We start from the raw sequence: 18480 nt of genomic DNA, 5'->3' as shown, positions 1-18480 counted from the left end.
ATAGCCACCCTGAAGTGTGAAATGGCCCCCCAATTGTTAACGCCACCCCACGATCAACGTCAACCCGAAGCGTGGCGAGCGGCGGCGGTACGCGTCCTTCGACCTTTTCATACCCCCACTATTCACGTCGGCGTGGAGTTGAGAATAGAAATTGTGGCGAGCCACCGAGCCCGAAGCGTGGCGAGGGGACGCGGAATACATGTTAAGTAATCCGTGTCCCCTCGTGGGGCTCGCTCCGCTCGCCACGCTTCGGGAGCGTGTTCCGCGTCCCTTCGCGGGGCTCGCTGCGCTCGCCACACTTTCTATTCTCAACTCCATGCCAACGTGGATAGTGGGGGTATGAAAAGGTCGGAGGACGCGTACCGCCGCCCCTCGCGGGCTTGCTGTGCTCGCCACGCTTCGGGTTGACGTTGATCGTGGGGTGGCGTTAACAATTGGGGGGCCATTTCACACTTCAGGGTGGGTATTTGGGGTCTGTGGGCCATTTAACATTGTTCCCTATGTGAAATCGGGTCAATTGGGCCATTTAACATTGTTCCCTAAGTAAAATCGCGTCGGTCGCATCGCATGCAATATTTTTGGGCCGCATGCGATGCGACCGACGAGGTTTTTTTTCCTTGCGATGCCTAAGATCAAAATCGTGGGCGCCCTTCTAGGAAACAAGTACCATTTAAGTTTTCTTGTGATAAAATTAGAGGGTCGTTTTGACTTTGTTTTATCACACGTGCAATTCCTCAATGTGGTCTACAACTGGGTAATAGGTGAAATAGGAATTTCTTATTCATTAAGGCATGTGTTTGACACCCCATCTGATCCGATGCGCGGTCCTGTGCGCATCGGGTTGGACCCTAGAGATTGAACCTCCTGCACATAAGATCTATTGGATCAGGTGCTTTTGTACTGGTTCTCATCCGATAGATCCTATATGCGGGGGGGGGGGGGGGTTAGCTACTGAGGTGTGGCAAGCAGCAGCTGCTGGGCAGGCAGCAGCAGGTCCGGGTGGCAGCTGGTCTGGGCGGCAGTGGGGGCAGCAGCCAATAAACGGTGTGGCGGGCTGGAGAATAAAAAAAAAAAAAAAACCTGTCAAAAGACTGACCGGTCACTGATTGGCTTAGAGAGCACTCTCAGTCAGGGTGCTCTCTCAGCCAATCAGCGACCGGCTAGTGTTTTGACAGGTTTTTTTTTTTTTCAATTCTGCTGGTCCTCGCTGCTGCTGCAGCTCCCTTGGAGTCTTTAAATGTGATAAATCGCATGTGATTTATTGCATTAAAAAAAATAAACGGTACATCAATGCCAAATTATAAATGAGCTGTGCTGGGGAAGGGAAATTAGGTCCTCGGGACAATCATCCTAATATAATAGGGTCTTTACATTTCAGATAAAGGCTCAGTTTGTAGTGATTGCCTTGCTTTAAAGACTATCTTTAGCTATTGGGCATTCTTAAGCCATATCATAACCCTTAAATATTTATTTCTTAGATCTCCGAAGCTGTGGCTGCAGCTGAAGAAAAGTGGAAACAGGGATCTAAAAATGTTGACCCTAACCTCATACAAAAAGAGTATGAAGAGCAGATTGCCTCCTTGAAAAGAGAACTTAACCAAACGAATGAAGAGTTTGAAGCTCAGATGAAAGTTGAACTTGGTAAAGCACGTTCTCTGTGGAACAAAGAGAAGCAAGAGGAAGTCCAGCGTATTCAGGCGCAAAATGAGGAGGATTACCGGATGTTTTTGGAAGAACATAAGACCAAAATCGGTGAAGTTCTCTCTGCAACAAAAGTTGATTTTGAAAAACATAAAAATGAATTGATTGCTCAAAAGGAAGCAGAAATAACAGAGCGATATAACCAGATCCTTAAACAACGGACCTCTGAAGAGTCTAGGAGAATGCATGATCATGATATTGAGATTTTATCTGAAATAGAGCATTTAATGTCTGATATTCATGATGAATTGGTTGAAAAAAGTGTTATGGAAAATCGCTTATCATTTGTTTCAAGAAATTTAGATGTGAAGTTTCTGGAAAAACTAAGATCTTGCTTACAGAGGTCCATGAAGGGAATCGCTTACAAAATAATTTCAAATGCTAAACAGGAATGGAAGCAGGTAATTTTCAGTTGTGTATACCTTGTAGAAATTGTCTTTATGCAAAATACATATAACTTCTCAATCTACAAAGTTACTTTTTTTTTTTCTTTCTAGAAATCTGATGACAATCAGACAAGTCTTGGTTTTAAGGCTTCAAGTGGGCAGAAAAATCAGGAAAACCTTTATTCCGAGAAGCTGGCAAATGGTAATATCTTCATCTATGTCTGCCTCTGGTATATATGAGTTTTTGTAATTTGTTTTATTATTGGCTAATTAAAAACAAGTCAAAGACATGCAATTGGATTAAGCTGAGGTCAGATGGGGTGTAATGGAGGAGTATCCAAGCCTACATCTCTCAAGGTTTAGGGGGGTATGCAATCCCGGGCCCAGACGAAAAAGGGTGTGAACACAAGACAGCAGACGTTGACATTCCAAGGCCGTTCCCTTTAAAATGGGCCTAACTGCTCTTAAAGTCTGGTCTGTTCTGCCGAGATGCCTGTTCAATGCTGTTGGGAAAGACCGCATTGAATAGGTACCCGCCGCTATTACCCCCCCCCCCCTCGAAAATAGCGGCAGGGGATTAAATACCCCATAAAAGTCCCAGGCTCCACATGGGGAGGCAGTAAAAATCCCGACCGCCGAAATCCCGACACATTCTCCCTCCGTGGGTGTCCACGACACCCCTGGAGGGAGAATAAATTAGTGTGCCGAGCGTAGCGAGGCACTGGGCCCGCTGCGTGGCGAGCGCAGCGAGCCCGCAAGGAGGGGGGGGGGGCGATCCACGTTCCCCCCCCTGTCGGCATTTCGGCTGTCGGGATTCTGAACGCCGGGATCCCGACCGCCGGGATTCAGTACTGAATCCTCCACATGCCATGGTTTGTTTCCCTCTACTGTTAAATTGGTGTTCCCCAAAGAAATAAGAAAAAAAATAAACTTTCAAATTGACTTTACTGCAATTTGTTGGTCCTTTGATTAGGCCTTTTCCCCAATGGTTAAATAATGGTTGGAATATGGGTCTTTATTTGTTTTTCAAAACTTGATGTGAATGATCATATTATTCACATAATTCTAAGAGCAATAGAGATTCTGGCAGATCCTTCTTTTATCATGCATGTTCTCCGCAGAAAATTTTGCCAGGTGGATGGCATCAAGAAAAAGTTGGGTCAAGGCTTTTGTGCAAAAAAAAAAAAGGGGTGGTGAGGGGGGAATGCAAGCACACACAGTAGCACCCCCTTATATAATACTAAAGAGTGGGCTGGACCTAATGTTCAGCCACTCAAGGGGGGGGGGGGGCTTAGGCCTGCCTAACTCAGGCCCAGGTCATGAAGCCTTATACCCAAAGACACTTATTTGTAGAACAGACCCCCTGCCCGCTTTATCCTGATTGCCCGATTATTTTTTCAGTTAAGCTTTAAATTGTTGCAGGTAATGTGAGCACTGTGGATGACCAAATGAAAAATAAAAATGATAGTCCTGTGTTTTGTTGCTGTGAGAAATGTCTGCAGCAACTTAAAAGGTCAAACAAGGAGCGTCAGGAACTGCGAAACAAACTGGATAAAGCATGTCGGCATCTTCAGCAGGCAGTGAAAGATCAAAAGCTCAAAGCCGAGCAGTTTAGAGGTCAGAACATCTAATTCATCTGCTGTGGATGTGTTACTGTGTATTGATATTAATGTTGCATTTTTGGGTTTGATTGGAGCAATTCTGTCTAGAATACTTCACTGCTGCCTATAATGGTTGAACAAAATGTAGTTTTTCTGGTCTTTTTATATGTTGTATACTGAAGTTTCCTTCGTATTGATGGTACTAATTTTGGTCATTCAGTAACTCTATCCAGTGCTGCTAACATTTTCTACCTTTTTCATTTGTAAGTGGACCTTGATGCCTAGAGTAAGAGGCTGTGGGTCTGATTCAGAGGTGGGTGCAGAAGTGGCTGCGTCTGTTGGCAGTCGCCTGTCTGCAAGTACCTCTACAAAGTCTTTCCCTGGTGTACACCCATGCATCTGAATGTGCAAGGACTGAGGCAACCAGTGGCTATACACACTGTAACACCATTTAATGCGTCTTTAGACTATGGCCCATGCAGTTTCTCTGTCCAGGTTGAATCGGGCCCTTCAAGTGCCTCTGAACTATTGCTAGCCTTTACTAGAGTTGCTGTAGATTAGGTCCACCTATTTCTGGAAGATTTGGCTAAATCTCTGTAGTGGTTACAGTGGGAATACATGAAGCTTCAGTTTACAAAGGAAGATTTTAATTTGTTCAAATTCAAACTTTCACCTTTATTCACTATTTGACCCTGAGGAGTCTCTAATTTATTGTGGACTTTAATAGACAATTTTTTTAAAAGCTCCCTTATAAAGTTATACATATTTATCTAAAGAGACTTTATTTTTCTTTGGTTTGAAAACTGCTGGTTAGATTAGCAATTCCGTAACCAACAAGCTTTACAAATTACAAATCTCCAGGATTTTTGTTCAAAATTGCTGTAAAAATTATGTCAAATGTCCACATCAATTTGGCCAATTAAAAGGTGACAAATTTAAATTACAATTAGGAGAATTATTATGCATTGCAGTTAGCAGCAGCTTCTTACCGGTCTTGCCAGGAGATAAGCATCATGTTCTCTTCCTAGCTCTCTGACCTCCCAGTGATTGATGGTTGATTTTTCACTGGGGGCGGTTCTTAAATCAGGCACTGCTACTTCAATGAAAAGCGATCTCTACTATCGCAGTACAGACCGTCCATTTCAGGTAGAATACATATCTCCCCCTAGGGCTGTCTCCCTGACTGTGAGTAACAGGAAGTGCTTCCAATGGGAAGTCAAGGCCACTGCTAGGCAGTTACTGCAGGTGGAAGATTTTATAGGTAAGGGGGCTAGTTAAAATCTGCCACTGATTGAAGTATTTCCCAACCCCATTCCTCATGGACCCCTAACAGTGCATGATTTACAGAACTCCTCACTATCACCACGCAAATAATTAGCTCCATCTGTGGATCTTTTTAGAATGTGTCCAGTACTCATGAATGCACCTGTCCCAGGGAATCAATGATATATTAATTTAAATATTGTGTTGTTTAATAGTAATTCTCTTAATGGAGTAATATTTTATTATTAGACTTAGTTCGGCGATGCGTCAAGGAATTGGGGAATTTAAACATGTTAAAAAATCCCTGCATTGCTGATTCCAGTTTTTGGTCCTGATGGGGAAATTGGGATTTTTAACATGTTTATTATTTCAGGGCTCCCTACCCGGACATGATGGATTTGGCAATATGTTGCTGATTTTATGGGGGCCATTAGTGATATGTTGTGGTTTAATCTTGGATTTCTTGAAGCACTGTGTGATCCCTAAGAAAGGAACATTATAATGGCTTTTATTATTTGTTTTCTAGCAGAAAAAATATATATCTTTTTTACTTCCATTCATATTTCAGAGAATGAAACAATTATACAAACCCTCAGGAAAGAAAACACTGAATTGAATAAAAAGCTTGCTATAGTAACAAGTTCCCCAATAGTAGAAAGGTAACAAGCTAGTATTATTCTGGTTATTTGCATGCTATTTATGTGATCATGTGTATGTATGCATTCCATCTATTTCTTTAAGACAATCAATCCTCTCCTTCACAACCAGCTTTAAAGAAGCCTTGACTGATTTGAGAATTCTCACTTTCCTTCAGGAACGATCTTTATTTCCTCTTGTCATTTTAGCTTTCGGCCAGAAGAGGGCTCTGAGAAGGGCTGCAGTTTATGCAGAGGAAAGGTATTAGAAGAGATGCGTGCTCAGTATATCAAAGCTGTGGACAAAATAAAAAGTAAGTTTAAAAAGGGTTTCTAAGGTTCGATCATTAAAACACATAAAATATTTCTGATCCATTACAAAATGTCTCCGCCATAGACACATCTCTGTGCTTTTAGAGCATTTTGCCCTGGCTGAGTTCTAAATAGTGAACTTTGAGCCCGAAAATAGTTTACATTTATATGCGCCGCTGTGGTGGGCTTTATTATTGCCCTTGTATTGGTTTTCCTTATCCATGATACATCATTGTGTTACCTCCCTAGGCAACTGATCAGACCGGGAAAAGTATATATTGTGACTCCTTCCACAGCTGAATAAGCAGTGTGTACATAGTGCTATAGTATTTTGTCTTATTCTATTTGCGGGCTTACCTCTTACTGGAGGGTCCCAGGGACACACCACCTGGGGTTCAATCTGCTGCTGGCATGCAGGCATGTACTGTTCAAGTCTTGGGATGCCCTCAACTTTATATTCATATGTAAGTATAGACTTATAAAATCAGAACTGTGGCTTTAAAGGGCAAAAGAATTCAGCTATAAATGATTTAGAATTACCAAGGAGGAGGGTAAGTAAATTGATATGCCTAATCTTTATAAACACTAGTAAGTCCACATCCATAAGGTTGTTCCTGGTGATTTCTTTCCTGTGGATTAAGGAAGAGCAATATTGAAAACACACTATTGAAAACATACTCGCGTATTGAGGTGTACTGTATGTTTTATGACTTCCTACAATATATTGTCCTCTTATTTACATTTTCATGTTTTGAAGAATACAACATTTCAACTGAAGAACCTGAAAATCAGTGACCATCAAAGTGCTTAGGCTTTATATGGACTATTTGATTGATCAATCTGTGTGTACTTTTTGTACATTCTCAAATGTGATCAGGAGCAGATGGTGGCTGTCAGTGTAAACAAGTTACTATAGTCGTGTATAAACTATTGGGCATGGCTTCTGGGCATTTTCCTCCAGTGAGCACACAATCTCACATAGGGCCTTATTTTGGTTCATTCTTTCTGACAAAATCCTTCTTAGATGGACAAAACCATGTGCACTGCAGGGGGGGGCAGATGTAACATGTGCAGAGAGAATTAGATTTGGGTGAGTAATTTTGTTTCTGTGCAGGGAAAATTCTGACTGCTTTATTTTTACACTGCAATATAGATCTCACTTTGAAGTAAAACCCCACCCAAATCTAATTCTCTCTGCACATGTTACATCTGCCCCACCTGCAGTGCACATGGTTTTGCCCATCTAAGAAGGATTTTGTCAGAAAGAATGAACCAAAATAAGGCCCATAGAGAGGGTGCAGAATGTTGTTTCTGCACTCCTTCAGGAGCTTTGGTTGTGTTTTTGATTGTGGAAATACTAAAGTGCACCAGCTCTAGGTACCGCCAGCTACCCCTGAGTATGGTGTGTGTATAAAATATGTATACACAGAGAAAATCCCCTGAGGGATGCAGCACTCACCAGACTTGTAGTCAATGTTCAGGAGAAGTAGCAGGTCCAAGGTTTATACACCAAGTAAAGAGTAGCCTGCCGACGTTTCGGTCCATTAAGGACCTTTCTCAAGGCAACACTACTTGTGTAGATGGTACTTGTGTAGTTTCACGGCGCCAGCATGGTGCCGTGCTACTTCCGGGTTCTACGCTCGCCACAAACTATGTTAAAAAAAGTAACTTAACTCCATGCAGTTCATACCCCCACTATCCATGTTGGCATGGAGTTGCTTTTAAATAGCGTGGCAAGCGTAGCGAGCCACCGAGCCCCGCAAGGGGACTCAGACGCACGGCGCCATACTGGCGCCGTGAAACTACACAAGTACCGTGTAGATTTGGATATTTTGGCTGCCTTGAGAAAGGTCCTTAATGGAACGAAACATCGGCAGGCTACTCTTCACTTGATGAATAAACCTTGGACCTGCTACTTCTCCTGAACATTGACTACAGGTCTGGTGAGTGCTGCATCCCTCAGGGGATTTGTTCTGTATTTACATAGTTTTGTGGATGCCCAGCACTGCATATAGACGGCTGTATGTGCAACACTCCAAACGATATTGTGTTCATCGGGTAAAAATGGTCTTTATTGAAGCAATGTTTCAATACATAATTTGCATTGTCATCAGGATTAAAATGTATAAAAACATATCTTAGAACATAAGTGAGAACTTGGTGCCATGACACGCGCCCAGCAGGTCATGTAATATGCCCTTGTGGGCTTTCATATATCGGCAGTTGACCTGCTGGGCGCGTGTCATACTGACTTTCCCCAGTAAGGTCATACTACTGCATCCTGCTTCAGATGGGCGGTCCTGCCCGGCAATGGCACCAAGTACTAAATTTGGGTGTATTATATAGAAGGTAAGATATGTTTGTGCATTTTAAGCCTGATGACTATACGAATGATGTATTGCAGGGGTCCACAGACAATAAAAATATTGACAGGACCCCAGCAAGTTACTGCAGACGGTCATCACATCACATCACATGTCAGCATTGTGGAGGCACAAAATGATGTGAGGAGTCTAAAATAACAGACAATTCTACAGATTTTTCAGACTCCTTGAATCACTGTTTGTTCTCAAAATGGGCAAAACCATGTGCAATGCAGGTGGGGCAGATGTAACATGTGCAGAGCATAAACTTTGGGAGGGGTGTGTTCAAATGTAAATGTAAATTGCAGTGTAAAAATAATGCAGCCAGTATTTACCCTGCACAGAAACAAAATAACTCTGCACATTACATCTGTCCCACCTGCAGTGCATATGGTTTTGCCCATTTTAAGAACACATTTGTACCGCGATCAGATCTGAATAAGGGCCACTGTCTGAGATTACAAAAGTCAATAACAGTGCATGTTTTCCAGATCTCCTTACAGAATCACAAGTGAAGTAACTAGCTCAACCTGTGGTTCATTTAAAATGTTTCAGCTAGTAATGAGTGCACCTTTGCAGCAGCTAGGTTGTCTGGAAATTGTGAGCTGCTGGTAGCTCTCGAGGACTGGAGTTGGCTACCACTGTTCTAGGGTTTACTGTGCATACTGTGTTCCTCAAACCATTGGGAACCTTACAAATGTCGACACCCCTTCGGTTCCCTGCCACAACCAATATCGGCATGGGCCGGGATCGTCTAATGTGTTTGGGGCATTAGGCTGCCTTCTAACATCACGGATATTATATTTTAGTCTCCAAAAATACTTTACTGCACTTTCAAACAAAAGATTTTATATTTCCCTTTAATTAAACAGAAGACATGTTTCATTACATCCATGAAAGTAAATCAAGAGCAGCTGAAATGTTGAAATCTGAAGTTTTACGAGAGCGACAGGAAACTGCTCGGAAAATGCGGAAATATTACTTGACCTGTCTACAGCAATTACTAAAAGATGATGGGAAGAATGATGGGTAAGTGTCTCTAAGCAACATAACAGAGCATTGCTTTACATTTTGATAGTGCAAACCTAAAAGAAGAAAGTCCAGCATATTTATTTTATTTATTACCAGTTTCTTATATAGCGCACACATATTATGCAGCGCTTTACAGAGAATATTTGAACATTCGCTTCAGTCCCTGCCCCAGTGGAACTTACAATCTATATTCCCTACCACAGACACGCACAATTTGTTGGGAACCTACCAGTATATTTTTGGATTGTGGGAGGAAACCGGAGTAGCCGGAAACCCACGCAAGTATGGCGAGAATATACAAACTCCGCTCAGTTAGAGCCATGGTGGGAATTGAACCCATGACCTCAGTGCTGTGGGGCAGTAATGCTAACCATTACACCATCCGTACTGCATAGTGGATTGCATTGTAAATGTACAGAGCATAAATTAAGGCGCACTATAATGTAAAACACATACAGTACTGATATGAGAAACATTTTGATGCCACTCCCCTTTTGTCCATAGCCCACCTTCTAGCATAGTGTACATTACAAACATTAGACCACCGACAATGAAAAACCCAACTTCAGGGCCTGAATCTGCATGGATGATATATGGTAAGCTGCTCACAGCAGCTTAGCATGTGCGATCCTTAGCATTGCAAATACAGAAGGACGTGTGTGACACCTGTCTGTCTGGATTTTCGATTGCTAAAACTGTGATCGCTGTTCTAGATGAACAACTCTCCCATCGATTGTGATGTTCAGCTGCGACTGCAAGTCTGAGTAAGTTTGACCTTACTTAAAATTGCAGGTTTCATTGCGAGGCCAAGAAAACTGCAAATGCAATGCAGTCTTTGGCCTCACCGGGCCCGGGAAATGGGAGCATCACCCAGAAGATTCACAGCGGATTGCCACAATCTGCGAGTCTGCACGAATAAAAGTGGAGCTATCGCGCACTGATATCTCACAGAAGCGCTGCACATATGAGAATATGCTCATGCACAGAGGCAAACACGTGGGGGACCGATAGACCCAAAATTGGGCCCTAAATGTACAAAAATAATAATAATAAAAGTAAATAAAAAATAAGGGTACTTGTGTAATAGCTCGGCTACGCTACGTTTTCAGCGTAGGCTAAGCTACACTGTCAGTGTAGCCAAACGGCTGCCTAGCGTAGTGACTCCGCGGCAGCCCGGCTCTGTCTGTGGCGTCCATGGCAAGCCTAGTGAGCACCGGTAACCGCCAGATTCCCTGCGCTGGTGGACACCGGCGGAGAGGGGATCATGCGGGCGCCGGAGGAGAGGAGCTCTAGCTGTCTGAGACGCAGGTGCGTCTCAGATGCTTCTGCGTCTCAGAAATTATTGCGGCAGGGTATGGCAATCCTACCAGTGTCCCCTTCAGGGAGAGCCTCCTTTTCAAACTCCCACTATCCACGCCAGCCCGAAGTGTGGCAAGCGAATGCGTTACACATCCCCCTACCTGTTCATACCCCTACTATTCATGTTGGCGTGAAGTTGATTTTATAAAGTGTGGCAAGCGCAGCGAGCAGGAACGCAGCCGTGTGGCTCGCTGCGCTCGCCACACTTTATAAAATCAACTCCACGCCGACGTGGATAGTGGGGGTATGAACAGGTCAGGGAGACTCGTAACGCGGCCCCTCGCGGGGCTCACCGCGCTTCGGGCTGCCGTGGATAGTGGGGGTGTTTCAGGAACACATATATGACAGGGTCGCTGACTACGCTGCCAGTGGGAACACTATGCTACTTCTGACTGACTATGCTGGCCGAGCGAACACTATGCTGTTTCTGACAGGGCCGCTGCGCTAACTACGTAACGGGCGCCATGCTATTACACAAGTACAAAAAATGTTAAAGATGTTCTAAAGTTCAAAAATAAAAGCATTGTGTCCTGGATGGAATTGTTAAGGCCCAAATAATTTATAAGAATGAAGTCTCCTTGAAAATACTTTTATTCTGCGTTGTGTAGCATACACAAAGCGTACAATAAGGATAATTGCAAGCTTGACACATTTATCGTGTGCACAGGCTTTTATACTGTATTACATTTGCGATTTGACATAAACCAATCAAATTAACAGGCCAATCAGAGATCAGCAATTATAATAATTAAAAGCCCCTTGCACCCATAGCGCCCCTTATGTTGATTTTCTATTGTCTAAGCATCTTATGACTCGTGATAATGGCTATTGTATTAAAAATATAACCTGGTATAGTTTGAATTTTCACTTCCCTTATCTCAAGGACACTAGCTGACCACAGTCTGATTCACCTGCAGTTGTCCAGTTGTCTAGAACTTGCTTAACATATCAAAAATAACAGTTTTTTAAATCTTTCTTAAAGCAACAGTTTATTTTCTCAACCTAGAAGCATTGCACAAACATTATTTGAAACCATTCAGCTTCCAATAACTATTCAATAATCCATATCATATTTTGTTATAGAGCTGAAAAGAAAATAATGAATGCTGCAAGCAAACTTGCAACTATGGCAAAAGTCTTGGAGACTCCCATCTCCTACAAATCTCAGAACAGAAACTTCCGAGCAGGTATGCATGTCTTTTCACCAAAAGTATTGCAAATTTTGTACTGGATTTTGCTTCTATATTGTAGTTTCACTCTATCTATGGGGTTTATTCAGATCTTGTCGCACGGCTGCAAATTTGAATAACTCCCCTATATTGTAGTTTCACTCTATCAATCATTCTATCTACTTTACCAATAATGTTGCAATGAAATACTTCAATAAGTCTGTGCCTTCCAAAGTGGCAGCTGCTGACTGCTCACAAACATGTAAGGTTGATGGTGATGGCGGCACTTGAAAAAAATACACACCAAAGGCGCCATGGCTTTTTTCTTTATCAAGGTATTTACTACTGGGATCTGTTTGTGTTTCCCGGCATCACCTGGGTGGGTGCCTACTGCTGACGTCATCTCCGCCTCGCAACTACAGGGAGTACTGAGGGAGCAGTTACACCTGACCTGTGAGGTCCAATCAGTGACACAGATGGTTAATGTGGAAACATAGTAAACAACAACATTAACAAAATCGCAAATGCTGCTGGAAAAAGGCAAGGAAGAAAGGTGCTAAAACCGCCTAGGTTAATACAAGGCTGATGTCAGAAGCACACAGTCTGATACAACCGTTTACGTTCTCAATGTAATACAGTTAAAGAAGTAATCAAACAGCATTGAAATTTAAGCTGATTAAGTTGTTGTGAATAATGCTAGAATACACTTAGCTATAGAATATAAGAAAGGCCCAGGTTGTCATTTAACCCCCACGGCGTCAGCTTATCTTATTTGTATTTCCAACAACTTTCCGCTTGGAGCAACAATTTTGATCTATCCCCACCTCTTTTCAGAGGGAGGATATGATCGATTATCCTGTAACGTAAAGAGGTCAGAGTATGTCTGGCCTCAACAAAATGGCGGGCCACTGGGTAGTCACTGTGACCAGCTGCAATGGAAAATTTAATAGTTGACCTATGCACTGTGGCACATTCCTTAAAAGCTCTGTCTGTCTTGCCGACATGATGGCGGCCACACAGGCAACTTATAAGCTAAATAACAAAGTTTGATGTACAACTCACAAGCTGTCTGATTTTTTATTTATTTTTTGCCAGAATAAGGGTGATAAAAAGAATTACCTTGCACTAAGTAACTACAGGTAGTGCAGCCACAACATCTAAAAAACCCTAATTTTGGGGTGCCCAAAAACGTGGGGGCACAGGTGGAAATCTGATGTCATTTTTGACTAAGTGATCCTTGAGATTTTTACCTCTAGTGTAGGCACATGAGTGTCTGTCTTATCCTGTAATGATGTTAAAATCGGGTCAGATGTCAACATCGGCCAATCTGATTCACTTTGTTGCTCTTAGAATGATATGAGTTTATTGTCAGCTTTAGTTTTCTTAGTGGGTGACGGAGCTTGGTCTCTTGAGAGACCCATATCTTAAATTTGATTTGAAAAAAAAATCTAAAGATCCTTTCCTTTCGGCAAATTTCTCTACCATGTTATTAAGAGAAAGTTCAAGCTGCTGCGGATCATTGGACATCCCGTAGCATTTGATAGAAGGGTAACCCTCTCTTCAAAGGTTCTGGGTGATGACTGGATGCGAACAGAATATTATTTCTGTTGGTTGGTTTAGTGTATAAAGATGTCCCAATGTGTCAGTCATTAATTTTAATGTTCACATCAAGATACATAGTGCCTCCTTTGTAGTTGCAGTTATTATATTATCTTTTACAGCATTGTTTAGGATAAGGTCAAGTTCTGATTTATAAGCTACAGTGGGATCCTTGTCCAACCGACAATACGTTACATAATCAGCAGTATTGAGTATCACTGTGGCCCTGCCTTTATCGGCAGGCCTGATAGAAACAAACTGATCATCACTTAGTTTTCATACCTTCCATTCTGCTGGTGAAAAGTTGGAATGTCCAGCAGGGGGCTGTGAATCTAAAGCAGTGGTAGCCAACCCTAGCCCTCGAGAGCTACCAACAGTTCACATTTTCCAGACAACCTAGCTGCTGCACAGCTGCACTCATTAATCACTGACACATTTTAAAAGATCCACAGATGGAGCTAATAAGCTCACTTGTGATTCTTTGAGGAGACCTGTAAAACATGCACTGTTGGTAGCTCTCGAGGACTAGGGTTGGCTACCCCAGATCTAAACCATTGATATCCTGCTCAATCATTCTTCTGAATGTTTTGATGGATGGGTTTATTGACACTGGGTCAAATTTAGATTTCTTTAGTATTTTCCTGGGATAAAGGGCTGGTCCTTGAGATAGATAGATATATTTTGTAGAGTACAGCCCGGCACTCTTTTAACCCCTTCCCGACATTTGACGTACATTTACGTCATGGCCGGGATGTACTTCCCGACACATGGCATAAATGTACGTCATGCCATTTAACTGTCACCGCGTCTATAGACGCGGTGACAGTTTAAACATGTCTGCTGTCCCTGACAGCAGACATGTCCCTGCATGCCCAGGGGGGGCTGCGATGCCGCCCCCCCGTCGGCGATCGCTGTGATTGGCTGTTCAGTGTGAACAGCCAATTACAGCGTTTTCTGTGTCACCGGCGAATAACGTTCGCCGGTGACACAGGGATCGGTGGTGATTGGTGCTGTAAAGTACAGCACCAATCACCACGGGGTGTAAGGGTGACACTGGTGTCACCCCACCTCACCCAACCCGCCCCCAAAGGCCGTGATTTTGTGTCGGCTGCCCCCCTTTTGTGCACCCCAAGCAACTTTTTGGGGGTGCAGGGTTTTTTTTTTTATATATATATAACTGTCAGTGCTGCTGCTGCAGTGTCATAGAGTGATAGATAGTGATAGATAGTGATAGATAGTGATAGATAGTGATAGATAGTGAGAGATAGATAGAGAGAGATAGAGAGAGATAGAGAGAGATAGAGAGAGATAGAGAGAGATAGAGAGAGAGTGCTATATTTTGTGTCTGCTGCCCCCTCCTTTTGTGCTGATCACTATATCTGAGGTGATCAGCAACTTTTTAGGGGTGCAGAGGTTTTTTTTTTATATATACCTGCCAGTTGCACTGTCAGTTGCACCAAAGGTTGTGCACCTGCTGCCCCTCACTGGTAATCAGTGTCGCATCACTGATCACCTTTTTTTTTTTTTTTAGGGTGCTGTGGTCTTTTTTTAATTTTTTTTGATCAAATTCCTGTTGCCTTTGAGCGCTGTTCAGTGACGGACGTTACTGACCAACATCTGTGCTCAATTTTTGGCGCAGGACCTTTTTTTTTTTTTTTCTGCACTACATACACACTACACACTACATACTACATTGAAATAAAGTTTGTACCCCCCCTACACTATACACGTGTTGAAACATTTCACTACCAGAAACACAAAAATAAAAATGGCATCCAAATGTCATCCCAAATGTCATCCCAAATGTCATCCCAGTCATCCAGAAGAATGTATTCAGCGGAGGAGGCATATGCCATGCTTGCCTCTGACTCTGACACAGCCAGTGAGGCAAGCGGGGAATTTGAAGGATTCATCTTAAGCTCCTCTTCCTCCTCTAGTGATGAGGGACCCCCTCAAAGACGCCCCCGTAGAGCAGCTGAGAACCCCCCCCCCAATAATTGATCTCGTATGGACCCCACCACCAGACAATTTTGAGCCCCAGGTTCCTGAGTTTTTGGCCATCCCAGGAATCCAATTTGATTCCACAGGTCTCAGAGAAATTGACTTTTTCAAATTATTTTTCTCTGATGATTTTATAAATTTAATGGTGGACCAAACTAATTTATATGCCCAGCAGTTTATTGCTCAAAACCCCACGTCATCATTTGCTAGGTGGACCCCTGTAGATGCAGTAGAGATGATGACGTTTTGGGGTCTGGTGTTTCATATGGGCATAGTAAAAAAGCCAGAAATTAGGCAATATTGGAGTACAGATGTTCTGTACAGCACCCCACTTTACCGTATGGCCATGACCCGGACTCGTTTTGAGTTAATCCTTAAATTTTTGCATTACAACGATAATGCACAGTGCCCACCCAGAGATGATCCCACCTTTGACCGGCTATTCAAAGTCAGGCCGGTCATTGATCACTTCAGTGCCAAATTTGAAGAGATGTACATCCCAGATAAATTCATTTGCATAGACGAGTCCCTTATACATTTTAAAGGAAGGGTTAAATTCCGCCAGTACCTTCCCAGTAAGAGGGCAAGGTATGGCATAAAAATGTATAAGCTGTGTGAAAGCACCTCAGGGTACACCCACAGGTTTAGGGTATATGAAGGGAAGGATTCAAGAATTGAACCTCCCTCGTAGGTGTTAGTGGAAAAATTGTCTGGGATTTAGTGCACCCCTTCCTGGATAAAGGTTATCACCTCTATGTGGATAACTTTTACCCCAGCATCCCCCTGTTTAAGGCCCTTGGTTCAAGAGGTACTGCAGCTTGCGGTACTGTGCGCAAGAACCAAAGAGGCCTCCCAAAAACGCACATTGCCCAAGTAATGAGAAGGGGTGAAAGCAGGGGAATATGCACCGAAAATATGTTGTTGGTCAAATATAAGGACAAGAGGGATGTCCTTATACTGACAACAATTCACGTAGACAGTACCACCTCCGTCCCTTTACGAGGTACCAGTACCCACACCTCAAAACCTAATTGTATCCTGGATTACAATAGGTACATGGGCGGAGTGGATCTTTCAGATCAGGTACTGAAGCCGTACAGTCCCCTGCGGAAAACAAAAATCTGGTACAAGAAGCTGGCCGTGTATATCATCCAGATGGCACTGTATAACGCTTACGTGCTATTCCGTTCTACCAGCCAGAGGGGGACATTTATGCACTTTCAAGAGGAAGTCATTAAGGGCCTAATATTTGGGAACCAGCAGGCAGAGGGCCCCAGTACTTCTAGTACTGGCCCCCGTATTGTACCAGGGCAGCATTTTCCTGATGAAATCCCCTCCACTGGAAAAAAGGGCAGGACACAAAAAAGGTGCAAAGTTTGCTATAAAAAGGGAATAAGAAAGCAAACTATTTTCCAGTGTGACACTTGCCCGGACAAACCCGGCCTATGTATAAAGGAGTGTTTTAAAATATACCACACATCTATGGATTATTAGGTTCATAATTTCACCGTGCTTCGGGGGTCTTGCTAATGCCACATAGCACCCACCATTCATTCCACCAGAATCTGAGCCGCAAAATCCAAAAATCACTCCTTCCCTTCTGAGTCCTGCCATGCACCCAACTGGTATTTTTTGGTCACGTGAGGCATTGCCGTACTCGGGAGAAATTGGGGCACAGATTTTGGGGTGCTTTGTCTCCTTCATTCCTTGTGAAAATGAAAAATTTTGAGCCAGAACTGCATTTTTGTGTAAAAAATTGTAATTTTTCATTTGCACAGCCCAGTTGTATCAAAATTGGTGAAACCCCTGGGGGTTTGAAATGTACACTATACCCCTAGATGAATTCCCTGAGGGGTGTAGTTTGCAAAATGGGGTCACTTGTGGGGGGGTTCCACTGTATTGGTGCTTTGGGGGTCTTGCTAATGCGACATAGCACCCACCAAAATTCCACCAGAATCTGTGCTGCAAAATCCAAATATCACTCCTTCCCTTCTGAGTCCTGCCATGCACCCAAATGGTATTTTTTGGTCACATGTGAGGCATTGCCATACTCGGGAGAAATTGGGGCACAGATTTTGGGGTGCTTTTTCTCCTTCATACCTTATGAAAATGAAAAATTTTGAGCCAGAACTGCATTTTTGTGTAAAAAAATGTAATTTTTCATTTGCACAGCCCAGTTGTATCAAAATTGGTGAAACCCCTGGGGGTTTGAAATGTACACTATACCCCTAGATGAATTCCCTGAGGGGTGTAGTTTGCAAAATGGGGTCACTTGTGGGGGGGTTCCACTGTATTGGTGCTTTGGGGGTCTTGCTAATGCGACATAGCACCCACCAAAATTCCACCAGAATCTGTGCTGCAAAATCCAAATATCACTCCTTCCCTTCTGAGTCCTGCCATGCACCCAAATGGTATTTTTTGGTCACATGTGAGGCATTGCCATACTCGGGAGAAATTGGGGCACAGATTTTGGGGTGCTTTTTCTCCTTCATACCTTAAGAAAATGAAAAATTTTGAGCCAGAACTGCATTTTTGTGTAAAAAATGTAATTTTTCATTTTCACTGCCCAGTTGTACCACATTTGGTGAAACCCCTGGGGGTTTGAAATGTACACTATACCCCTAGTTGAATTTCCTGAGGGGTGTAGTTTGCAAAATGGGGTCACTTGTGGGGGGCTTCCACTGTATTGGTGCTTCGGGGGTCTTGCTAATGCGACATAGCACCCACCAAAATTCCACCAGAATCTGAGCTGCAAAATCCAAAAATCACTCCTTCCCTTCTGAGTCCTGCCATGCACCCAACTGGTATTTTTTGGTCACGTGAGGCATTGCCATACTCGGGAGAAATTGGGGCACAGATTTTGGGGTGCTTTGTCTCCTTCATTCCTTGTGAAAATGAAAAATTTTGAGCCAGAACTGCATTTTTGTGTAAAAAAATGTAATTTTTCATTTGCACAGCCCAGTTTTATCAAAATTGGTGAAACCCCTGGGGGTTTGAAATGTACACTATACCCCTAGATGAATTCCCTGAGGGGTGTAGTTTGCAAAATGGGGTCACTT

The 18480-nt window shown here is 43.1% G+C and overlaps 1 protein-coding gene across 4 annotated transcripts in view; it reads left to right on the top strand.

Annotated features, from left to right (window-relative positions):
* The window catches only part of CEP152 (centrosomal protein 152), a 50946-nt gene that overhangs the window by 19657 nt on the left and 12809 nt on the right, over positions 1-18480 (top strand). For 3 of the 4 annotated variants that reach the window (XM_083183940.1, XM_083183938.1, XM_083183939.1), the window contains exons 21-27: positions 1479-2102; positions 2199-2289; positions 3510-3704; positions 5520-5610; positions 5797-5900; positions 9134-9290; positions 11736-11839. In XM_083183940.1, the coding sequence (XP_083040066.1) occupies positions 1479-2102; positions 2199-2289; positions 3510-3704; positions 5520-5610; positions 5797-5900; positions 9134-9290; positions 11736-11839 (1366 nt within the window). The remainder of the gene's footprint in view (positions 1-1478; positions 2103-2198; positions 2290-3509; positions 3705-5519; positions 5611-5796; positions 5901-9133; positions 9291-11735; positions 11840-18480) is intronic. The other variant, XM_083183941.1, reaches the window with a different exon arrangement.

This window comes from Crinia signifera, chromosome 4 (genome assembly GCF_055691185.1).
Source record: "Crinia signifera chromosome 4, ASM5569118v1, whole genome shotgun sequence".
NCBI lineage: Eukaryota > Metazoa > Chordata > Amphibia > Anura > Myobatrachidae > Crinia > Crinia signifera.
The sequence above is the reverse complement of the archived record's forward strand: the minus strand, read 5'-3'. Positions and strand labels throughout refer to the sequence as shown.